The 26,535-nt window shown below is 37.6% G+C and overlaps 1 protein-coding gene across 5 annotated transcripts in view; it reads left to right on the forward strand.

The window, feature by feature from the left end:
• Positions 1-26,535, forward strand: part of LOC115258752 (neurogenic protein mastermind) — a 564,992-nt gene that overhangs the window by 490,597 nt on the left and 47,860 nt on the right. For all 5 annotated transcript variants that reach the window (XM_062850837.1, XM_062850839.1, XM_062850838.1 and 2 more), the window contains exon 3: positions 22,577-22,946. In XM_062850837.1, coding sequence (XP_062706821.1) covers positions 22,577-22,946 — 370 coding nt within the window. The remainder of the gene's footprint in view (positions 1-22,576; positions 22,947-26,535) is intronic.

The raw sequence follows: 26,535 nt of genomic DNA on the forward strand, positions 1-26,535 counted from the left end.
GAAGTCTTGTCAGTCTGGTGTTACGGTATTAATCCAGATGAGGCTTCACAAGTCTACTAGACGAGGTACTTGTACCTTTCCAGATGGAGGTTGTGGGAGAATAATGGTGAGATTTAAAATGTGATTTTTGTGAATTTTCTGCGAATGTTCAATAAAAGTTTGAAACATTTATTCATTCTGAAAATATCCTTAGGAAAACTTTTTGCGTGGTTCCGGTGGTAATTTTTGAGATTATAAGTGAATTATCTCTAAAATCTTTGTGGTTTTGAACAGAAATTCTGGTACTATAGGGCAACAGCAACACTCTTTGACTCTCGAAAATTTTGTTTTTACCATCTATACACCCAACCCCGCCCTAGGAAGGGGTATAATTTGAGCATATTTGTGGTTGATATTCACAACTGCTACTACTGCTACTACGTATTCACATTTTCTAAAAAACCATTGAAAAATTAATGTTTTGGTCACCTTTCAGATGTCATTGTTTCTTTTGTATTGAATCGCTACAATTAACATATTTCATAATTTTTGCAATCATTCTATTATACTCAAAGAGTTTAGAGAAGCTCAATACACTCTAAAATTATTTTCCTTGAAATTACGATCTTTCGCTCGTGTCACAAAAACAGACAAGATCGAAATACAAAACATTAGGTATGATCAATCAATCTTTCAACAAAGGTTTTCCGGAGATCTTTTCTTACTGCTAAAATGATTCCTGGTTTATTTTCAAGAGAAATGCTTTGAAGACAAATTGTTAATGTGTTACCACGGAAACTGACAATTGAATGAAAAGAGAAATTAAAATTATAAGACAGATATTTAAAAAAAAAAATCACAAAAACGTTTCGAAGTATTCTTGGACGAACTACAGGTACAATGAGCTCCTCCAAGGTCATAAATAAAAACATTTCCTGGAAAGAAAAATTATCATAAAGAATTGTTGAAATAAGACTTGAAAATATTGTGACAAAATTTTAGATTTTTTTTTCTTGAAAAAGCTTCAAAAGCCATCATGCAACAAATTAAAAAAAAAATGTACGAACACCTTTTGTGATATAATGCGCAAATTTCCAAAAATCCAATTATTGCGGAAATTCCACCTGTTTAGACTCCTGCGCGAAAATTAGTTGCGTGGATTTTTCTTGCGTGGGCCCACAGATATAAAACCAGACCGCGTCCTGGTGAATATTTTACGCTGTGTTGTTAGCTACACATTTGGTGATAGTTTTACATTACAAACAAACATTTATAACGCACCTACGCTGAAAATGAGCCTAATCATTTATTTGCGTCGGAATTTATAAATCTTTACAACGGGCAATAACTAAAGCACAGAAATGTACGCCAATGTATTAGGTTTCTGGAAATTTTTCTGCAAATATGGCTAAAATAATATTAGATGCGAAATTATCGAAAAAAAAATAAATGAAAAGAAAATCTGAGAAAAATATGAGAGTCAGTAACCTTTGCAAGATTTTTTTTATCACATTGTGGTAAAGTTAACATATACATAGTCATAAAGAGATACATCCTCGCAAATTTTTTGCAATATACAATTTTGGGGAAGTGAACATAGATAAGTACTTAGTGAAATTGGAAAATTTAAATTTTTAAAAAGCTTTCGAATTAATTGTGAATAGGGGGATTAGGGGCATAATGGACACCCTAAGTAGTACTCATAGTTAGGCTTGTATGACAGAGTAAAACTTAACATATTATCAGTTGACTTACAACTTTAACTTGTTTCCTACGTCTTTCAATCATTTATAGCAGGTAGAATGTCTTTATTGTGAAGAAATAATGAATTGTAAACCGTGTGTTTTTCAGTGCTGACAGGAAAGGTACGGGACGAAATGGACACCCATCGGGGCATAATGGTCACCCTGCATATTTTACGCTATTTCTTTGATTACAACGACCAGTTAAGTAATATGCCTACGGAGATCAATACCACAGATATAATACTCCATCTTAGACGAGTTTACATAAAATCAAAGTTTATTAAATTAACTTTAGGCTAAAATAATCGGATTGATTTTTTCCAAACTCTCTAAAACGCCTAAGAGTATGCAATGCGCATACATCCATTCGTAATTTCCAGTGTTCATTTCGCCCCAAATCGACTACAACATTAAAATTGCTGTTTTAAGTTAAATCTGATCAAAAATAAAATACTTTATCCATTGCCAAATCTTTGTATACATGTAGATAAGGTAGCAATTTACTTGTTTTTATGGTGGACACACTCCAAAACTCGTAATACCTTATTTGATGCTGCTTCGAATTTATAAGAATTTCACCATATGAAAAACATATTTCTATTTCAATGATATTTTGGTGATTTTGAGGCAATATAGATGGTACTTTTGAAAAATAGAACCATGACTTGTTCCTTTACACTTATGCATTAAAAGTTTTACATAAAAGTCAACGGTTTCGGCAAAAACAGAAATGTCCATTTCGCCCCGGGTGTCCATTATGCCCCTAATCCCCCTACCGCATGAAGTTTTTTTTTATAATGAAAGAATTGAGAAATTAGTATGAATATAATTATGACAGTTCTAATAAACTGGCCTCAAAAATCATTGAAATTATTCAAGTGAATATGTGTTGATTCTTCATTCAAATTTCAAAGAGGGTTCGTTCAAATATTACGTAACGCTATGGGGAGAAGGAGGAGTTAAGCGCTGTGTTACGCTTCACACAAAAATTCAAAATCTCCCATACAAAAGTTGTTACGTGGGGGAGGGAGGGGGTTGAAAATTGTCAAATTTCGCGTTAAGTAATATTTGAATGAACCCAGAGTGATTGCAACATAAGCAAGCAAAGGACTGTCCATTTCTTACGTCAGACAATTTTCACGATTTTTCGACAAACACCAACCCCCGCCCCACTTGTGAATACAGTGAGGACAACCCTGATATTTGGGCACAGCTTTCAGGATACTTGAATATTATTTAAAATTTCAGTACTGCCTTTTCGTACTTTCTTACGATCACCCTTACCATCAGTGTGGTTCAAGTAATTCCACTTGTTTTGTTAGAAATCTGTAAATGTTGGATAAAAACATTCTCGTTAGAATATTAAGCATCTGAAAAACAATAGTCTTGAAATAATGTCGACGTTCTTGAAAAAATGCAACTGTTTTTAAAGGTCCTGAAATATTTTTTTCTTTTTTTTTCTTCTAGAATAGAAATTCTTCATGCCTATAAAATGTAGTGGATAATCTCTCCTAAAAATTTTCTAGATTTTTGTGATTAACTAGAAGATTCTTGTGTTGATAATTAAACTCTTGCTTGGTAAATAATATAACATGGCATTGAAATTCTACAAAACATTTTAAGCGATTCGTGGCACTCTTCAAAAAAAATAAAAATCATTTTTTACATTTTTATGGATGTAAAATAAATAAAATAAAAATCCAGGGATTTAGGAATTTGAAATCAATCTCATCAGAATTCTTCGGAACGAAAATTGGGTTGGCATATTTCATCTAAAAGCCATGAAAGATGTAGGAATAATAATAACAATTCTTTAGTTTATTTAGATTCTTAGGGTAGAGCAGGGATGCAAGATGTGAAAACTTCTGTAAAAACTTCTATGTTTAGAAAGACATGTTAAATACATTTCAAACTGAAGACACTATGAAGTTGAAAAAAAAAATACTTCTCTGGTTTGCCTGGATTTTTTTAAAAAGTTAGAAAATTTTCAATAAAAGTTTGATTAAAACTTATAAATTTATTATTTTCCGGTCTTCAAAAAGCAACTATTTTAGAATATTTCCTTGCTAAGGGATAATTCCAATACAGCGGCCATCATTTTGCGTAAAATTTTAGAATATTCATTCAGAATTATGATGCGATTCAAGTAAGAATTTCACAACTTATGTGTTTGACTTTTAAACGATGTTTTACGAAATTGTGATTGAAAGGATTCATCTTATCAACTAACCCTAACATCTCGATTCATGCCAACCTTCATCAGGATTTCTAAAATGAACTTCTGGGAAATTATCTTAAGAAAACTTTTATCAATTCGTCTAGCGAACATTCCAAACAAGTATATTTTCTGTTTCTGGCGTTAGAAAGGTCGCAAAATTGATTTGATTCCTATGCATATACACTCCCGATCAAAAGTTTGGGGTCACCCCCTCAAAAACATGTATTTTTTTTACGCCCATATCTTCGCCAATTTGCGTCCGATTTCGAAACCCTAGGTCTCATTCAAAAGACAATAAGTCAAAGAAACTTTTTCAAACAATTTTGTATGTAAACTTAACCCAAAGTTGACAAATTTTCTAAAAAATGAATATAAACTTACGGCAGTGTCACTGGAAATTGGGTCGACCAAATTTTAAGATGAGAGCGGTAATATAACCCATTTTCTATTAGCTTTCAACTGCTTTTTACAGAATTTAGCTAAAAAATTTAGAAAAAAAGTTATTAAATAAATTAATCCATGATGTCATCGACCAAAAGTTTGGGGTCACTGGTCACTTGGTCACTTGGTGATATCTTTGTCATCTTTCATTCAATTCACACATATTTGTTGAAATTTACATACTAAAACTTAACGTAAAGTTGCCTCATTTTTTGAAGTGTGGTGAAATGTGTTAACTTTACATAACATTTTTATATACAAAAATCGGTAAATACGTTAAGTTATAGACATCAAACGTAAATTCAGTTAATTATCTTTGAAATGAGCCAAATAGAATTGAAATTGAACTATAGATACGAAGATATCACCAAATCACCTTTCCATGTTTTACGAAAGTGACCCCAAACTTTTGGCTGATACATCATATTGATGGGTGACTCCAAACTTTCGGTCGATGACATGAAGAGTTTATTTATTTAATAACTTTGTTTTAGATTTTTTTAGCTAAGTTCTGTAAAAAGCAGTTAAAAGCTAATAGAAAATGGGTTATATTACCCCTCTCATCTTAAAATTTGATCGACCCAATTTCCAGCGACACTGCCGCAAGTTTATATTCATTTTTTAGAAAATTTGGCAACTTCGGGTTAAGTTTACATACAATTTTTTTTTGAAAAAGTTTCTTTTAAATCATGTTCAAAGTTTCTTTGACTTATAATGTTTTGAACGAAATCTAGGGTTTTAAAATCGGACGCAAATTGGTGGAGATATGGGCCTAAAAAATGACATGTTTTAAAGGGGGTGACTCCAAACTTTTGATCGGGAGTGTATGTAGAACATATTCATGTCGAACGCTAGATATGCAGCCATTCCATAGAAAAACGATGTAGCGCAACTCTGATTATCGTGAAACTTGGTTGGTTTGTAATTCATCGAAAATAATTAGACCCATACTTTTTTAATTTGTCATTAGGGTGACAAATTTTCAGATAGGGTGGTCCTGAATCATAGTTTTTTTAAACTATTTTTTTTTCAAAAAATCATATCTTTTGAATCAGTTTACTGATTTCAAACTTATTATTTTTTTTGTTAATAAGCTACTGAATTCTAGTTTTCAAGAAAATTGCGATAAATGGGCCAAAAATATGCAATAGATACAAAAAATATGCAAATATATTAGTTTTCTTACGTTTTCATGGTGTCGGCAGCAAAAAGGTACCCATATTTCATATTTTTTCAGAAAATCATGGAAATTTGGCGTAACGTATAAAAAAACAGCGTTGTATAATTTGTTTTAGGTATTGAGACATGATTTTTTTGAAAATAAAAGGCCAAATTTTCCCATACAAAATATATTTTTTTAATTTGATTATATTTTGAATTCTTATGCATGTATGGATACCAAAAAGACCAGGAATCACTCAAAAAAGCAATACAAGGCATAGTTTTATGAAGATTTCTAATATCAGGCAATTTTAGAGCAGTTAGTATTAAAATATATGACTCTCGGTATTCAAAAAATCATATCACAAAAACTAAAAAATAATACATATCTGATTTTTTTATATGTTACAGTCATAGCACAATCATGGGTCACCCACAATTATGGGTCAATTGCATTTGAATTGCATGGTGAACAGTCTGACTAATATTTGTGACAGGGTGACCCATAATTGTGCAATGACTGTACGGCAAATTTCCTAGTTTTTTGTTTTTATAAAAATTTAAAATCAGGTTTCCTCTTTGGTCCCGAGACCATGAAAACGGGAAAAAAAAACAATATATTTGAATATATTTTGCACAAAAACACAATTTGACCCACTAAAAGTATTTTTCCTAAAAACTAGAATTAAGTAGCTTTCAAACAAAAAGAGAAGTTTGAAATCGGTTAACTGGTTCAAAAGTTATAATTTTGTGAAAAAAAATAGTTTTTAAAAACCTTGATTTTCAGGACCACTCTATCTGAAAATTGGTCACCCTAATGACGAAATAAAAACAATACGGGTCTAATTATTTTCGATGAACTACAAACTCACCAAGTTTCACGATAATCGGAGTTGCACTATATCGTTTTTCTATGGAATGGCTGTATGTAAGTGTTCTAAAGGCTTCACCATATCATCCTTTCTCTTGAGAATCCGTTCGTTTTTGTTTTCACTTTGAGTTATCGACAATTAAAAGAAAAAAATATAACGAATTTTCTGAAAAGTCTAAAATGGTTTTGTCGGAACCAGGATAAAATTGATCAACGGGACTTGATTGTAATTCTTTTCTAGCAACTTCTATACATTGTTATGGTCATAAAGTTCTTAACTAATTCAGCTCATGCTTAGAGATGAGTGTGAACTTTTCAGTTTTTAGAAAAAGTTAGTTTTACATTACTTTTTTTTAAGGTTTTTCAATGTTTCTCAATATTTTTTACTTAGATGAAACCGTTGGTACTAAACAATCGATTGTCACTTGTATTACCTATGAACTTTAACATTTTTGTGGAACCTATTGTGGTGTAATGTAGCTACTAGACAAGAATTAGTTATTAAACTGTTGGATTTTGTTTAAAAAGTTATTTAATGTGGCTGAACTCGCTTATTTCATAGGTAATTGCCAACATTCAGACGTTCACGTGTCAATTTCAAAAGCTAATTTAGCTTTTTAACAGCCAAATTTACAAGTTGCTTGAGTTTTGACGGTTTATTTGTGTACAAAAGGTCAAAATTAAGTGGAAAAGGCAATTTTAAACTTAAACTGATGCAGAGACGAATGCCCCAGAGGTAAAGTCTCTCTAAACAAAAAGAACTGATGTTCAATTGTGTCCTGGTTAATTTCATCCCTATGTGATATTTTCATTTTTTTGGGTTTGAAGTTGTTTAACTTTATGTTAAAATTTGTTGAATCAAAATTGTGTCACGTAGTTTTATAGAGGTCTACCCAGTACTGATTTTTCGGAAATTCTTATGACATTATTTAGATTGGTGCTCACGTTATCAGCAAAAGTTGTTTCAAAGAGATCAATTTGACCCCGGTTTACGGTACCATCGTAGATTCGACCGAAGATTTCTTCCCAGCATTCTTGTTAAGATTTCTTCTGAAATTCCTATGAAGTTTTACTAGGGAATGGTTCGGAAACATTTTCTCAACATTTCATGCACTTTCTCAACATTTTTTCAGGGGTTATCGAGAAATTCATATCAAATTTCTTCAAAGGTGTTCTTATATATCCCTCAATTACAAAAATGTTTCAAGAAATTCCAAATGTTCTCTAGATTTTTTAAAGATTTTTCCTGAAGTTTTTAAGAGGATTTCATCAGAAATTTGTATGAAAAAAATGTAACCAATATTTTCATATTTTTTTCTCTGAAATTTCTTTGAAGTTTGCACCAAAAATTTCCCGTTGGTCAAATATACATCTCCAAGAATTTCTTTAAAACTTCTTCCAGACATTCCTTCGAAAAGTTTTTTAACGGTTCTTCAAATGCCGAAACATTCGATCATAGAAGTTTTAAATTTTCTAGCCCAGTGTCGTTCAATCAAAAATGCCATGATATTGAATGTTAAGCAAATCGTGAAATTGGCATTAACAAAGATATTTTTCAATATCTAGTCAATCATATTTGAAATTACTTCAAAACTCTTTCGAAAAGTTCCTGTAGGATTTCTCATGTTTTTTTTATATAATTATAACTTCCTTTCCTTCCCCATTTTCTTCAGAAGCTCTTATTTCCTGTTTATTCCTAACAAAGTTCTTTCAGTATTTTCGTCGTGTGAAATATTTAAAATTTAGTAAATAATTGAGATCGACTTCAAGCAGAACAATACAGGTGCAACGCTCGGAGTTAGTGGACTACGCTACTCTGTAACTAGGTGAGGTCGTTCTGATTACACTCTATTTACTCTATATTGTTATATATCTACATATGTATAAGTTGAAAATTCACTTTTTTCAACGTCCTTTAATCTATTGGAAGCTGCTTCAGTTCTGGGCTCTTTCTAAGTTGATGTAAACAAAGTAAATTTATAAATGCTTGCAAGGACTTGGCCAGGAGCTGAGTGGGTTTATAACATTGTAGATAGTAGCAACATCAGCAATGTCAATGGATATATTCAACTTTGCAACTCCATCCAAGATTTGTGCAAGTATTCATGCTATGCTATGCTATGCTATGAAATATCTAAAATTTGGTGTTTGAAAGATATGTAATAATGTAATGTTCCAACATTCGAAGAAGCATTTTATACCGACTCCCACCATATAAATGGTGATCGATGCTGTTTCGGTGCATACGTGCAATTCTGTTCGGACCAGACGATGAAGAACCGACGGACCGACCAATTCACAAACTGCATTACCTCTCTCGTACACACTCAAACACATAAACCACACCGTTGTCGTCGTCGGTCGTCGTCGACTCGAAATTGACTCTGACCTACTGACACCGTTTTTGCGGGCGGGCGGGCACTCGCACGGGCCCGGCAAAATTCTGTGTCTGGGTATCTACCAATAGCGCCACCGCCACCAGCCAGCAGCAGCACCACACCATCAACGTCGTTCACATTCGGCGAGGTAGGTACTTGCATTCGACGCGTCGTACCACCAAAACCAACAACCCGCACTGCACGCTGCTGCAATGCCTACCTATTGGAGAGTAAGTGAACCGGTCGATTGGTCGATGCATTAGGTTAGTTAGACATTCAAGCACGTCGTTGTCGGTTTGGCACCAGTCAGCCAGCAGCCCTCGTTGGATGGAGTGTGCCTAAATCGGGCATTATCTCCACGATGTTGAGTGGCGTGCCTTTCCTAATTGAGCCGTGGTTCGATGATGGTATTTTGGCTACTTCAATGGAATCTAGCCATTTGGAAAGGATCCACGCAGTACCGCTCCGGTCCGCAGTCTCGCAGAAGCTACGTACTTGATCAGCAAATTGACTCAAAGTGTTTCGAATGACTCCATCAGCCAATCTCTATCGTTGTTGCTGGTTGCAGTGACGCAAAAATTGGCCAATTCTTGTTTGGTTTTGTCCCCTCAACCACCAATCATACCGACCTCTTCCCCCAAGCTGCCTATACTCGAGTCGACAGTCATGCAGACTGTGTGGACTCTAATTGACTGTGGTTGGTTCGCAGACAAATATCCAAGCTATACCCATACCAATTCCCATTCACTCGCTCACACTCTGCCGACTTTCTGCCTCATGTGGTCGAAGCGACGTGCTGATATGTGCTGCTGGTGCTGCATGACTGGGCTGAACTTGACCCAAATTCGGTTGGTTTGGCGAAAAATTGAATCAGCCACCAATTGGCACTTTGGGAGCCGTCAGCGAAGCCACTTCCAACGACGAATCAAGTTTTGTAGATTCCCTTCGAAGATGTGAACGAATCTGATAATTCACTATCACCTGATTGCGTCACGTCATCAGCTGCAGCGGGTGCGGGCTTCTGACTAATCCAGCTGATGACCTTTCGAGGCCACCCGTGGGTCTGCGAGCGAGCGCACAATTTCACCATATTGCGCTGAATGGCGAACGCGTTTTTTCCGGAATGCGTTCGTGACTACGTGAGTGCTTTCAGCTGTCTTCTGTGTGGAGGGGTGGTTGTTGGTATTCGAAAAATGCTTGAACAAGACGATACAAGATGGATTGATTGCTCTTCGAGGGGCAGCTGTTTGGGTGACAGTTTGTTGAAGTTAGTGTATTCTGATGGTGGGACCAGTTTGTTTGTAATTAGAAGTGTTGCAGTGTTTTAGTCTGTATCAGTTGTATTAAGCCATAAAACAGTAAACATCTTTGGAAATGTAAGTAGTTGTCTCCTAATATTAAAATCAAACGACTAGAAATTGTGGGAAAAATTGCCTAACCCTTAATTACTAGGCTAACTGAAGACCCAATTTATTTATAACTCATTATGTTTTTGGTACGGCCTCCGGAAAAACAATCCTTGGGGTAAATGATTTCCTTTGCTGCCTCTTTCCACGATCCATATTTGAAGAGCATTAAGCTCCCCTGGAGCTTCCTGCTGGATTCTTCCAGCGTTCTCCGATTCCTTTCACAATCAAATCGATAATGCTGAATATAAAAAGCGAGATTTTTTCAGCGCGTTGTACAAAATACAAGAGCGTGATCGCTCGAGGGTTAAAACAGTGAGTTTTACGATTACACTATTAATTTGCACGCATAAACTCCACAAGCTACATATATTTTAATTGTCAAGTATTATAGTACAATTATAAACAAGTCTCTAAAATTACATCTTGACTGTTCACTTACTTGCCTTAAGCGGTACTGTATACTACAATGCCAGATCTCTTCCTAATTGACTCATCTCAATCGTGAATTGATGACGTAATTATTCTCTTCTCCGCTCATACTCAGAAGATCTTCATCTAAGAAGAAATGTTTCAGCAGAGGCGTCTCTCAGGGTGGGTTTAGGATCACACAGCTCCCAAACAACGTTTTTAAAATACTATAACTCAATCATATCACATTTTGTTATAAGTGTGCTTCTTCTTATTATTCTTATTATTTTTCCTTTTCTTTTTCTGATTCTTCTTCTTCTTCTGCATGGCTCTACGTCCCCACTGGAACTTAACCTGCCTCTCTTCCACTTGTGTTGTGAAGTGTTAATAATTGAAGGACTTTCTATGCCTGCCGTTGCATGAATTTGTATATTGTGAGGCAAGCACAATGATACACTTATCCCTGGAAGACAGAAAATTTTCCAGACCAGAACGGGAATCGAACCCGCCGTCTCCGGATTAGTGATCAATACCCTTAACTACTAGGCTAACTGGAGACCCAAATGTTGTTTGATATCTGATTGTAATTATAAACTTGTTTTGATCCTCTGACATTTAGGCAAAAATGGTACAAAATTGTATTAAATTTTGATAGAAACTTGTAATCCTGAAGTTAAAATCCATATCACATTTAGTTATAATTTGTATCTGACTGTAACAAAATAGGTTTTTATCTTGGTTAGACCACTGTATTTGTTGTTACAATTTTAGTCATTTAAAATTATACTGCAATGTAACATAATAAATTACAGGAAAATGTTATAACATCATTACGCAATATGATATAAACTTGATATATTTTTTTCCTCCTGGGAAATAATTAGATAAATTCTGATTTTTTTTTAATCTATCGAGTTTGTAACATATTGTTTTATTATGTGACAATTTTTTTTCAATAATTCATTATGTTATAAACTAGATGCAGGATAATGTTGAATTAACTTATGTTATAGCCAAAAGTACACTGGAGTAATCAAGAGAATAACTGACTGTGTTATAAACAAATCAAAATTATAACAAAGCGTTATATGATTCTAGGCTTCAAAATAACTAGTTTCTACATATCATAATGTGATACGACTTTGTAACAATACTATTTGAATGCCAAAGAATCAAAACTGTATTATATTACAATGAGTTACAACGCAGCTTTTATAACATAATGTGATATAATTGTGTTATATTTTATTATGTACACAAAATATTTCAACCAGAAGTATAACACAATGAGCAATAAATATCAGGGTTAATAAGAATTATGTTACAATTCGTTGGAAGCTTCTACTCGGGGTTTTGTTAAAAAAAATATCCATACAACTAAAAGAAGTCGTGACATTCTAAGTTTTTTGAATGTCAGACTCACAGCAACTTCAAACAAAAAGGCATTAAGTGAGAAACCTGGTTGTCTGGGAGATATCGATCAAAACTTAAAAGCACCCAAATTGAATCTAGTGGTCACTTTCTTAAAACATTAACAAGTTGTTTGTTGACATCTTGGGCATCTCTTATTTATTCAATTTAAATTCTTCTGACCAAAATATGTGTAGAACTTAACGTGAAACTGTATCGCTTTTTAAGGGGTGATACGTGTTAACCTTATAAACGATTTTAATGAACACCAAATGACATCTTTAGTTTAGTTTAGTTCACTATTTTTAAATGCACCAAAAGGAACTGAAGTTAAATAAAAATCAATAAAATACGAACAAAACATTTACATTAATTCAGCATAAATATAAAAAAGTCGTTTATGCAAAGAGCTAAAAAATGTTTTTTTTTTTTTGTAAAAAAAATATTATGGACATAAAAACTCGTTTAAATGCATAAACCTCGTAGCAGATATATAAGAATATACTTGAAATAAAAATACAAAAATATAAACGTAGTTGTTTGTTAAGAAAAACATTATTTCCTATGAGTGTGTGACTCATAAACTTCCAAAAATTCTCCAAGCATTCTACAGATTTTTTTTTCTAAGACTTATTCTGAAACTTTTGGAAGGATAACTTCAAAAATATGGATCAGGAATTAATCTAATATATTTCAAAGATTTTTTCCGAAATTTTTTTGAGCGTTTCTTTAAAATCTCCTTGACGATCAAATATCTCTGCAAAATTTCTTCCAGACATTCTTCCAGAAATTCTTCTTAGGATTCACAAGAGAATTTCATCTGAAATGTTTCCAATGAATTCGCTAGCAGAGTAGAGGAATCAATACTTGTAGTTAAGCAATAATTTAAAAAATATGAAATCTCCTGTTTCTTCGTTCTTTTTCTTCTATAAGCAGTCTTGGTCTAGAGATGGTAATCTTGGTTGTTTTTGGATTACCCGTTAATTTATGTAGCTTCTTGTTATTAATCCAAACATAATAATAACATTTCAAAGCCAAAATAAAATCGACCTTCCCTTTACCTTCCGATTACTGGAATAAATGCAAATCATCTTTGAAGTTTTCTCTTGAAAAGATCAACCAAAGCTAACCGAAACGTTGCACTATCTTAAACTAGTAGTTTAGATTTCTAGGAGTATCAGAATCAGAAATGCCATAGTAGTGTATGTTGCAGTTGCAGATGTTTCCAAACAAAACTCCGAGAGTTACACAAAAAAAATCCCACGAATCGTAACAAGACCCATTGAAGAATGTCATCAAATATTCTTGTGTTACTTTTCCCTGAATTTGTGCAAAAAGTTATTCAGGAATCTGTTCAAAACAAGTTGTTACGTCTTTCCTCAGTTCAAATGAGAGCCCTTTCTAAGTTACCGATGATTCGTTTTTAAAAGAGCCATGGTGGCTCCAAAGAGGAACATTGCCAGTCGCTCTCAGAGGGTCAACAAACAACTAGACGTTGGGCTATTTGATAATTCGTTTAAAGAGCGTGGTGTAAGTGGCAAAAAACAGTTTCAAGAAAGCAAGACTCAAAGTTTTTCCTGAATTTTTCGGCTTATAAAAATGAATAAAGCTCCAGTTTTATTTGATTAATTGTATTATATTTCACCAATCAACATAAAAATCATCCCTTGTTGGATAAAAATCATTCTTAACAAGTCATCTGAAAAGCTTCACACCCGAACAATTTTCTCAAATACAAATCAACTCAAGGATTTGACAAAAATAGAATTCACATCTCTATGCACCTGGGACCTTCAATTCTAAACCTAAGAATGACAGGTTTAGCTAAAATTGTTCATTTTTGTCGATGCAATTTTGGATCTTAAAATGATTGCAGAACATGAAAAGTTCAAAGGTACCCATCCATAAAACTGGGTTTTACGCTGCATCCTTACAATTCTCCAAAATCCGTAAAAAAAACAATGCTTTTCTTGAAATCTGGAATTAAGCTTGAATAAAATTCCGCATATTCATAGAGCTTATGAAAATCTTTCAGAATACATTGCATCAAATTCAATTGTTGTCCAAACCGTTTTTCTATATTTTTATTTCATTGATTTGAGATATTGATATTTTTAGAACTATTATAGGATACCCAAGCCACAAACATATTATATAAGAGTTACGGCAGCGCAAGTTTTGGTTGTATAGAAAGTTATTTGACATCATACTAGCATTACGTTAGAATAACGTCAAATGAACTTTTATACAACCAAAACTTGTGCTGCCGTGACTCTTATATAACATGTATGTTGCTTGGGTGGGCCAAAGGCCATTATTATTCGTCATTTGTACCGCGGGCCGTACGAAATGTCCTCGCGGGCCGTACGTTGGGCAGCCCTGATCTAGGTCTACTATAACTGATCTAGATAAGTTTTATCTTGTGATCTGATACTATGGTGCTGTGGATATAAATCTTAGAGGATTAGAGTCTTCGCAGATGTGCCTTGGATTATTTAGTATCATATTGTACTTAAGCTTTTGGCTCGGATTTAGATTAGCTGTACTAATCTAGACTACCCAGTCAAAAGTGGAGGTGATATGCGTACATTTTACATGCGCCTAAATAAATGGAGGCATGAACGTTTATGGCCTCCACTTTATCATCTTTTTCTACATCTTATACGATTACTGGTCGTCTGGATAGTTGCATCTTTCGGCATGTATTTCTAGTATCCTGAATATGCATCCTGGATAGTATTCGGCAAGGCACTTTAGAATGATTGATGCTACATTTTAACATCTTTAGTGTGGGTGTGTGTACCTGATGTTACTGATTCAGATCAGTTTTATCATTTGTTATAGCATATAAGAGCACTAGAGTTATATGCATCCTGGAGGTAGTTTCAACATAGTACTTTGATTTGTGCTAGATGGATTGTGTCTGATCGTGATTAGTTATTTTATATTTTATTATACCTTTCTGATGTTTTTTTTTTCTTCAGAACAGTGTTTTCAGGTAATGCAATCCTTGAAACATCAGAATTTATAAGTGCGCCTTTCTGTTCACCAATTACAACCAAAGCTAGTTCCCTTCATTTTGATTGACGTGTCAATTCAACCATGTCCATGTCCACCGCTCAATTTGAAGCAATGCTAATTGGACAGTGAAATTTCATATTCACGCCCGTACTGTGGTATAACGCCGCTGTCCGTCCAATGATGATGCAGACATGATAGTGGGATAGTGAAAAATCGAACATTTGAATCCAATCTACAACATACAATAGCAATACATTTTCAATATCGGTGTCGATTCTCTTGGAACTGTGTGTGGCGGATCGGCCGATACCAAAACTTATCGAAACGATGACGCTCATGATTCGGAGATAATGTGATTAATTGCCTTTTGAAGCGCCACCTCACAGTTGCTCTTCAACTCTCGGAGAGTTAACACGTTCCGATACGAAGCTCTTGCTTACGATCGAGTGTTTTTTGTAGTGATATCGCGTCCTGCGGTTCACCGCGACGGATTGTGTAATCCAGCTTTGCTGGGAAGTTAAGTAAACCACTGTCTCAGGAACCGGCTTCTGAGATGACAACGCCAAAAAACCGTGAAAACACGTTCCGCGTGGACTTCACGAACCTTCCGAAAAAGCCTACCTCCGAAGAGGTACATACATTCGTATCGCGCCATCTTGGCGTGACTCGTGCTCAGCTGGTTAAACTGCAAATCAGTTATACCGACGACTGTGTCTTTGTCAAGGTCACAGATCATGCCATTGCACAAAGGATTGTGGACGCAAACGACAATAAACATGACTACGAAGTGAAGGGTGTCAAATACAAACTGCGAATTCGAATGGCGGACGGAGGAGTCGAAGTGAGATTGTATGATCTCTCCGAGAACATCACTGATGAGCAGATCAGCCGGCATATGGCTTCGTATGGAGAGGTCCTCTCTGTACAAGACCTATGCTGGAGTGAGAAACACGTCTTCGCTGGATGTCCATCGGGGATAAAACAGGTCAAAATGATTCTACGGGAGCCGATTAAGTCGTACATTACGATTCAAGGAGAAACAACATTCGTGACATACCCGAAACAGCGGCAGACCTGTAAACATTGCGGCGAGTACATGCACACAGGAATCTCCTGTGTCAATAACAAAAAGCTTCTTGCTCAGAAGCTTGGAGTGAACGACCGACTCAAAAGGAGTTCGTACGCAGGGGCCGTCATCTCCGGGGCTGCGGGGTTTAATTCCTCTTCATCGAATAATTCAGCTGAAGCATCAATGCAATCTTTCCCAGCATTGGAATCTACTTCTACGGAAGCACCGGAAGCACTTCCGCAACCTCTACCTGCAAGCAGTGAACCAACTACGAGTGGAGCTAGTCATCACGACGTCGAGCAGGTCACCGATGGTCGCCCTGATGATAGGGTGGTCATCTCTGACGAAGAAATTGGCATGGAGACCGTGTCAAGTGTGTCAGACGACATCCACGAGGACGACATGGGACAGACTGAACATCCTTCAGGGCGGAAGCAGGCGGCGCAGTCAGCTTCGAAGCGAGACAGGGCTGTTGGCAATAGTCTGGTTAAGCCAGATAACAATGATGAACTCAGTGGTAAGCATAAATTAGAACTCACTACTGCTAGTGATGATTCAAACGGCTACAGTGAGGTAAAACGTACTCGTGGACGTACCAAACAAAAGAAAATGCAGATTTAAATTTATGGATCTGTGCAGTTACAAAGTTGCCACAATTAATCTCAACAACATTACGAACCAGACCAAGATAAGTGCTTTGCAAAGTTTTCTACGCTTGCAAGAGGTTGACATTGCCCTATTGCAAGAGGTAGAGAACGACAAACTAGTATTATCAGGATTTAATATTGTTTTTAACGTTGACCACACTCACAGAGGAACCGCGATAGCTTTAAAAGATCATATTCGATTCGCAAATGTAGAACGTAGTTTGAACTCTAGAATTATTTCGCTCCGCGTACACGACTCCGTAACAGTTATTAATATCTATGCACACTCTGGTTCTCAGCACCGAGCGCTAAGAGAGGAACTCTTTAACACTACACTACCATACTACCTCAGAAATCGAGCTGAGCATATAATAATCGGGGGAGATTTCAATGCTGTGGTCCATCCGAGAGATGCGACTGGAGAAAGTAATTTTAGTCGCGCGTTGTCCAACTCTGTCCAACAACTACAGTTGCAGGACGTTTGGGATGTGTTGAACCGGGGAAACGTTCAATATACATACGTTACTCACAACTCGGCGTCGAGAATAGATAGACTGTATGTCAGTTCTGGGATGTTGGCAAATCTCAGGAGTGCAGAGACTCATCTCTGTTGTTTCACGAATCACAAGGCTCTCGTATGTCGACTTGTTTTGCCAAATCTCGGAAGAGAACAAGGGAGAGGATTTTGGTCATTACGGCCTCATATTCTCTCTCCCGAAAACCTGGAAGAACTTCAGCTAAAATGGGATTATTGGACACGTCAAAAACGGAACTATAACTCTTGGATTCAGTGGTGGGTTTTATTTGCAAAAGCGAAGATTAAGTCATTTTTTAGATGGAAAACAAATCAAAAATACGCCGAGTATCATCGACAATATCAGACGTTATATCAGCAATTACGCGCAGCTCATGAAAACTATCTAGGGAACCAATCAGTACTTTCAGATATCAACCGAATTAAATCCAAAATGTTACGTCTACAGCGGAAGTTTAACGAAATATTTGTACGTATTAATGAACGGGTACTACCCGGAGAGCCTCTCTCTACGTTTCAGATCGGTGAGCGCAGTAAAAAGAAAACTTTGATCGAAAAACTGAGAATTGATGACAACCAGTACATTGAGGGTTCTGCTGATATTGAAGCTTATGCATTTGACTATTTTCGTGAGTTGTATAGTGAGAGGGATCTTGAAGTGAGTAATGATTTCGACTGTGAGTTAACTGTGCCTGTAGATAGTGAGGAAAATGTGAGCTGCATGGATGAAATCTCTACAGGAGAAATTTTTGGTGCACTTAAAATGAGTGCGTCTAGGAAATCTCCCGGCCCAGACGGCATCCCTAAGGAATTTTATGTGCAATGCTTTGACATCATTCATAGACATCTAAATCTAATCTTGAATGAAGCTATACAAGGCGACATTCCAACTGAGTTTCTGGACGGCATCATTGTCTTAACGAAGAAAAAGTGTTCGGACGACTCAATGAAATCATATAGACCAATATCGTTGTTAAACTTCGATTACAAACTGCTTTCGAGGATTTTGAAGCATAGACTTGACAGAATTTTAACGAGTAACGATGTGATTAGTGAATCACAAAAGTGCTCGAACAATAGTAAAAACATTTATCAAGCCACTCTTACGATTAAAGATCGCATACTGCAGCTTCGAGACAGAAAACGTAAAGGAAAGTTGGTGTCCTTTGATTTAGACCACGCCTTTGATCGTGTGAGTCATAGCTTTCTTTACCGTACTATGAGATCTATTGGAATACATTCAAGATTAATAGATCTTCTCGCAACAATACATTCTCGATCACGATCACGACTACTTTTGAATGGGCATTTGTCCGCTACATTTGAGATAGGATGCTCTGTGCGGCAAGGAGATCCTATCTCAATGCATCTTTTTGTGATATACTTACAGCCGCTTATTCATAGATTAAATCTTATTTGCAATGGTCAAGATGATATTGTTGTCGTATATGCAGACGACATTTCGGTTATTACTACTGATTTTGAAAAACTTGAGAGAATAAAGGCTCTCTTTGATCGCTTTGGAAAACACTCAGGCGCAGTTCTCAATCTTAACAAAACAGTTTCAATTGACGTCGGCTATTATAGAGCACATGATCATTACCACATTCCATGGATACGATCCCTAGATAAAATTAAAATATTGGGCATTATATTCACTAATTCAATCAGATTAATGACCAAACTAAACTGGGAAGCAATCATCGTGAAATTTTCCTATCAGCTATGGCTGCACAAAATGAGGGAATTGACACTTTCTCAGAAAGTTGTTCTTTTAAATACATACATATCTTCCAAAATTTGGTATCTTTCGTCAATAGTGGCCATAAACAAAGCATTTACAGCAAAAATAACATCGCTGATGGGATCATTCTTATGGAATGGTCAATCAATACGAATTCCAATTCTGCAATTAGCCTTGCCACGTACGAAAGGTGGACTAAATTTACATCTGCCATCCTTGAAATCAAAATCTTTATTGATAGGTCGTCATTTGCAAGAAATGCATAGCACTCCTTACTACAAGACTTTCATCCAGCAATCACAAAATCCTCCAAATCTATCAACGATTCCTTCAAACGCACCGTGTCTTCAAACGGTATGTCAGGAGATTGTATATTTTCCAGAGCAAATTAGAGAAAACCCATCGAGTAATACTATTACCAGTTATTTTGTTAATAAGTTAGATAAACCTAAGATTGTCAGTACTTTTCCGAACGTTGATTGGACCGCAATATGGCGTAATGTGAATTCAAAATATCTTACACCAAAAGAAAAACATTACTATTATCTATTAGTTAATTGTAAAATAGAACATCAAGAATTATTGTTTAGAATGCAGAGAGTAGACTCAGCATTATGCCTACACTGTAATCAGAGTGTTGAAAACTTACAGCACAAATTAGCTAGTTGTCCTAGAGTGGCATCTGCTTGGAATGTGTTGAAGCAAAAGCTGAGAACAATCTATACAATAAAAACATTTACTGTTAATGAATTGTTATTTCCTTCAATGAAAATACAGTCAAGTTTAAAAACACGCATAATGAAACACTTTATAAACTATGTCATATTTATTACATCGTGTAATAATAATATAGATCTGAGTGCATTGAAATTCCATTTGGAAAGCGAAGTGTAGGCATTTTAACTGTATAATAAAACTAAACATAATTTGTATTAATTAATATGTAAAAATAAACTGAACTAAATAAAGATTTTACAAAAAAAAAAAAAAAAAAAAAAAAAAAACCTCAATATCTCTGTAATTTCGACAACCCAACTCTCCTATACTTTCGGGACATTTTTCCGGGTTTTGTTTAGCGATGTTATGTTTTCTTTAACAGTTGGAATTGTACTGAAATGAATACTTAGGAACATTATTAGAATATTGGAATTTAGCTCAACTTAACCTTAATTGATTGGTTGCCTTCAGTTACCTCTCCAGTACAACCAGATAACAAGGAACCAACGGATATCTGCTTGGAATTAGCAGGCATCCTTAGTATTTAAGCGTTAGCAAGCTTCCTAACTTGAAGAGATCTTTTGCTTTCTATAATTGATGGTGCATTCGCTCACCCATTGCAAAGCGTAGCTCTACAACTGAGCAACTTCATTCATTTATTTAGTTCACATCAAATTCATGATAATACTGAATCAACAATTCGCCGCCATAATACTCGATTTGCAGCTGCAGCTCTCCATCCTCGGTCACGCCCAACACTCGCCAGATCACGCTCCACCTGGTCCGCCCATCGTGCTCTCTGCGCTCCACGCCTTCTTGTGCCAACCGGATCAGTTGCAAACACCAGCTTTGCAGGGTTGTTGTCCGGCATTCTTGCAACATGCCCTGCCCACCGTATCCTTCCGGCTTTGGCCACCTTCTGGATGCTGGGTTCGCCGTAGAGTGCAGCGAGCTCGTGGTTCATTCTTCTCCGCCACACACCGTTCTCCTGCACACCGCCGAAGATCGTCCTTAGCACCCGTCGCTCGAAAACTCCGAGTGCTTGCAGGTCCTCCTCGAGCATCGTCCATGTCTCGTGTCCGTAGAGAACCACCGGTCTTATTAACGTCTTGTACATGGTACATTTGGTGCGGGGGTGAATCTTTTTTGACCGCAGTTTCTTCTGGAGCCCATAGTAGGCACGACTTCCACTGATGATGCGCCTTCGTATTTCACGGCTCACGTTATTGTCAGCCGTTAGCAAGGAACCGAGGTAGACGAATTCTTCTACCACCTCGAAAGTATCCCCGTCTATCGTAACATTGCTGCCAAGGCTTGTCCTGTCTCGCTCAGTCCCACCTACCAGCATGTACTTTGTCTTAGCCGCATTCACCACCAGTCCGACCTTTGCTGCTTCACGTTTCAGGCGGGTGTACAGTTCTGCCACCGTTCCAAATGTTCTGGCAATAATATCCATGTCATCCGCAAAACAGACAAATTGGCTGGATTTCGTGAAGATCGTACCCCGGCTGTTGAGCCCGGCTCGTCGCATAACACCTTCCAGGGCGATGTTGAATAGTAGGCAGGAAAGTCCATCACCTTGTCGTAGTCCCCGTCGAGATTCAAATGAACTGGATAGCTCACCCGAAATCCTTACGCTGTTCTGCACACCGTCCATCGTTGCTCTTATCAGTCTAGTCAGCTTCCCGGGAAAGCTGTTCTCGTCCATAATTTTCCATAGCTCTGTGCGGTCGATACTGTCGTATGCCGCTTTGAAGTCGATGAACAGGTGATGCGTTGGGACCTGGTATTCACGGCATTTCTGGAGGATTTGCCGTACGGTGAAGATCTGGTCCGTTGTCGACCGGCCGTCGATGAAACCGGCTTGGTAACTTCCCACGAACTCATTTACTTTAGGTGAAAGACGACGGAAGATGATCTGGGATAGCACTTTGTAGGCGGCATTCAAAACGGTGATCGCTCGAAAGTTCTCACACATTAACTTGTCGCCTTTCTTGTGGATGGGACAGATTATCCCTTCCTTCCACTCCTCCGGTAGCTGTTCGGTTTCCCAGATCTTGACTACTAACTGGTGCAGACAGGTGGCCAACTTTTCCGGGCCCATCTTGATGAGTTCTGCTGCGATACCGTCCTTACCAGCTGCTTTGTTGTTTTTGAGCTGGTGGATGGCATCCTTAACTTCCCTCAGCGTGGGAGTTGGTTCGTTCCAGCAACTTCATGTGGATGCTTATTCTAGAGAGTTGGACAGCAAGATAGGTTGACTTTAATTCGTGGTTTGCCAGCTATTAAACCTACTAATCGGAAACCTTCGGGCTTGAAAACACTGGCCAATTTAATCAAAAAGTCAAGTTGTCTTAGCTTGAGGAAACATCTCAAATTATTTCTTTAAGCTATTATAAGGTACAATCTCTTGAGCTCGATAATTATCAGCATCCTTCACGTTATAGAAATCGCCCAATAAATGGTACAGTACCGCAGGGTGGATCAATCATTTTTTCCCACTTTCGGTGCGATGATAATTACCAATCCGTCGATTATTGTTGTCTGCCAGGCATTCAAATTAATTCTCCCCGAACAAAAAAGTGCGTAGTTGTCCGTCTGCTTTGGCTCAGCCCGGGGCAAGACCGACAGGCTGTACCAGATAATAAAAATGATTTGTCAGCAATTGATTGCCGGATTGGAGAACCGCGAACCGGGCCGCATTAATTGCTGTTCGAAGTGTGCTAATTACCCTCACAGAGAGCCCCACAAAGAAATGATTACAGCTTTCGAAAAACTCGACTAAAGTGTGTCCCTTCCTTCCTTTTTTCTCCCCATTTGCAGGCTTGGCCCATGTGAACTTCCCCTGCCGGACCATTGGCTCGTCCATACTCAGCTCTCACAGTCGTCGTCTCAGTCATCATCGTCACAACCGCAGTTTTCAGCAGTGCCATCGCCGGCCATCGTCGTCGGAGGCCCCAGCAACAGTTTGGGATTGGGTGGACTGCCGCCAGCACTGCCACTACAACAGTCATCATCATCATCATCGTCGTCTTCTCAGCATCAGCAGCCGCAGCAACATTCCACCAGTCCCCACCAGCTACCGTCAGCATCACAGCAACAGCAACTGCAGCCGAAAATAATGAACGCGGTAGTTCCGGCCGTGTCGGTTCCGGCAGCAAACAAAAAAATTCGAAGAAAACCAGATACTAAGGTGAGTTGGAAATTGGATTGCTTTTTTAGAACTATATAATCATAGGTACATAATTTGACGGGATCTCATTGATAATATCGATTTTACACTTTTGTGACAGAATTGCACAAGAAGCACTGAAATTTGTCGAGCTGACTATTTTTGATCAATTTGGTTGGGTTTTACTTGATACTACAGCTTCGTGCATTCATTTAATGATCAACTCACTTGATACATTGCTGACTCATTCATCACTCATCATCATAATCACTCTTGTATACACACTCACCAATCCACTCATCACTTCAATTCATTTATTTGTTATCACATTTCACTCACTTTACTTTCTCAGCATTTTCCAATGCACGGAATGTCATAATATTTCATCTTAACCGACTAATCCGATTCACCTGGCTTCACTCTTTAGTCAGATGTACGTTTCCGCCATCGTCTCGAATTTATGAGCTATAATATCAATATCATCAGCGAAACCAAGCAGCTGAACGGACTTCGAGAAAATAGTTCCACTCGTGTTTATCCCGCTCTCCTTATTACACCTTCTAACGCAATGTTGAACAGCAAGCACGAAAGACCATCACCTTTCCGTAACCATCTGCGAGAATCGAAGGGACTCGAGAGTGTCCCTGATATTCGAACTACGCGCATTACTCGATCCATCGTCGCATTGATCAACCGTATCAGTTTATCCGGGAATCCGTATTTGTGCATAATCTGCCATAGCTGTTCTCGATCGATTGTATCATACGCCGATTTGAAATCAATGAACAAGTGATCTGTGAGTACGTTGTATTCGTGGTTTTTCTGCAACACCTGGCGGATGGCGAACATCTGGTCCGTTGTAGCGCATTCACCCATGAATCCAGCCTGATATTGCCCCATGAACTCTCTTGCAGTCGGTGATAGACGGCGGCATAAAATTTGAGAGAGTACCTTGTAGGCTACGCTCAGTAGTGTGATCGCGCGATAGTTCCCGCAATTCAACCTATCGCCCTTTTTGTAGATGGGACACACGATACTTTCCATCCACTCCTCTGGTAATACTTCCTCCTCACAGATCTTGGTAATGACCCAGTGTAGTGCTCTCCCCAGTGCTTCTTCACCGTGTTATAGTAACTCGCTTGGTAGTTGATCTGCTCCAGCGGCTTTGTTGTTTTTCAACCGGCCAACCCCCTCTTCAATCTCTTGGAGGTTGGGGGCTGGAGAACTTTCACAGTGATACTGCTCCGATTCTATTTTTTTTTTTTGCCTGTCTTAACGAGATTTTTAGCTCTAGGCTAGTTCATTTCGGAAGCCACGCTATACTTCCCTTCCGAAGCAAGAACTCACATTTTGTGAGTATGTCGGGAGTGGGATCCGATTCCAGGTCCTTGGCTTTAACCATTACACCATATCTGCTCCAACTGATTCTAAGTAATATTTGACAGTCCCAAACTATTATAATAAAATGTTTACAGCCAAATTTTGAGCCATTTTGAGTGAAAACTTCGGAATACTTCCCCGATTCCTCTGAAATTTTTATGATATCATCTGCACACAATATACTGTCAGTGGTTTGTCAGCCATTTTGATGCATGCAATCAAAAGTTATACACTATTTCCCGTGGCGCAATTCAATTCCGTATACCCTATAATAGCCGAAGAAGAAATAAAGTTAGACGGACCTCGTTAGAGTGGTGCATCGAATCCAGTTTAACTTTCTATTTCGCAGAATCGTAACTTGTTCTGTGTAGTTGGTAGAAGCACCGGACTAGCAATACGAAGTAGTGGATTCGGATTCCACCAAATCAAGTGGTTATTTTTTCACAAACTTATCTCTCAATTTGTCAATTAAACGCACTTTGCCTCTTCAAGTTTTTACGTCTTCTCCCATAGATCCTTTTGGTTTTTTCTCCGCGAATTGCTCCTGGGATTTTCACCATAGTTTCTCCCACGTTTTTACGGGGTCTCTGCAGGAGTACCTCTCGGGATTTTAAGACCAGAGTTTTTCCCGATATACTTCCAGGGTTTCTCGCTGCATTCTTTCCGGAGATACTTTCAAAATTTATCCAAAACTTCTTCAGGACTTTGTATGTATTTATTTCCTGGATTTCTTTTCACCAATTCCTCGTGGGTATTTGCAAGATTTCTGAAAAAGGTTCTGTCAGGATCTTAGAACCATCATAAAACCAAAATGGAAGGTATGAGTTTTTATGACAGTTCTCAAAACTAGTTTTTCTGAAGAAGAAGTTAGTCATCAAAGTGTTACTTAGGAGATTTACTCCCAGAAATTGTTTCTGATATGTGCCAGTTTTTCACATTTTTTTCCGAAGTTCCTCTCGAGATTTCCTCGATAAGTCTTCCTAATGTTTCTCCCCAGATTTCACCTAGGTTGCTTCCGATTTTTCTTCGAGTGTTATCCACGAGGAATTTCATAGGTTACTCCAGAAAGTGTTCCAAGAAAGAATCGCAGGGATTTCCATGATTTACGGGACCAACTGTTAGAGGAATCCCAAAAAGAAAGCATCCAGAATCCGGGAACAATTTCCAGTGGAGATTCCGGAAAAATCTCAGGGAATTATACCTGGTAAATATCCTAAATAAAACTTAGCAGGATCACTACAAATAAAATCCCAAAACCACTACCAGGAAAAGTTTGGAAATATTTCTGGAAAAAACATGGGAAAAACTCCATGACAAATATCAGCAGAAGATTATGTAGAAATTTCACAAAGGAGATCTGAAAGAAAGCCCGGAACACATCTTGAGAGAAAGTTCAGAATAAATTCTGGAAACTTTTCAGAGACACCCGTGAAATGCCAGAAGAAATCCCGTAAGAATCTTTAAGAAATATCCCGGGAGAAACTCCTGTTAAGATAAAATCAATCCAAGCAGAAGCTACAGAAGAACTCAAGTAAATTTCTTGAAGGAATTTTGGAAGGAGCTTCGGAAGACATCCCGCGAAGGACTGTGCACAGATGGCATGCACCTCAGAGCGCTAAGTGAGAAGATTAAAAATACACATTACACACAGCCTGCATGATGAGAAAGGATGAGTGTAAAGAATTATCTTCTGCGTGGTCCGACTACACGCGCTCGGCATCGTTGTCGCATCGCGCACGACGGTGAGCGCAGGAAAGCAAGAGAAAGTACAGTCCAACACACAGCTCACATCGCAGCGCTGCGCTACTCTGTATTGCCGAGAGCCTACAACTTTCAGCTCAGACAGCGCAGATGTGTAGCACATTGCTAGAAATGAGCGAAGCTCACGCAGAAGAAGTTTGAGCTCTGCGACGTCTCGCGCAGCTCGTGTGGCAACTCACACATTCGCACACTCACGCAAAGTTTTACGGCTGAGCCGGTCCATATTCGTAGCAAAGCAGAGCGGCGCACATTTTATTGAAGATGTGTACGCAGAGCTGTTTTTACACTGTATCTATGCCATCTCTGGGACTGTGAAAGAAATAAAATGAAAATTTCTAGAAAAAAAAAACACCATAAAATTTGTAAAAAACTCCATAATAAATCTTTGTTTGAACTCTAGTTGAAATCCCAAGAAAAACTTTTGTAGAAGAATTCCAAAAAAACTAAGATTAATTAAGTGACAATATCT

Source organism: Aedes albopictus, chromosome 2 (genome assembly GCF_035046485.1).
Source record: "Aedes albopictus strain Foshan chromosome 2, AalbF5, whole genome shotgun sequence".
Classification (NCBI taxonomy): domain Eukaryota; kingdom Metazoa; phylum Arthropoda; class Insecta; order Diptera; family Culicidae; genus Aedes; species Aedes albopictus.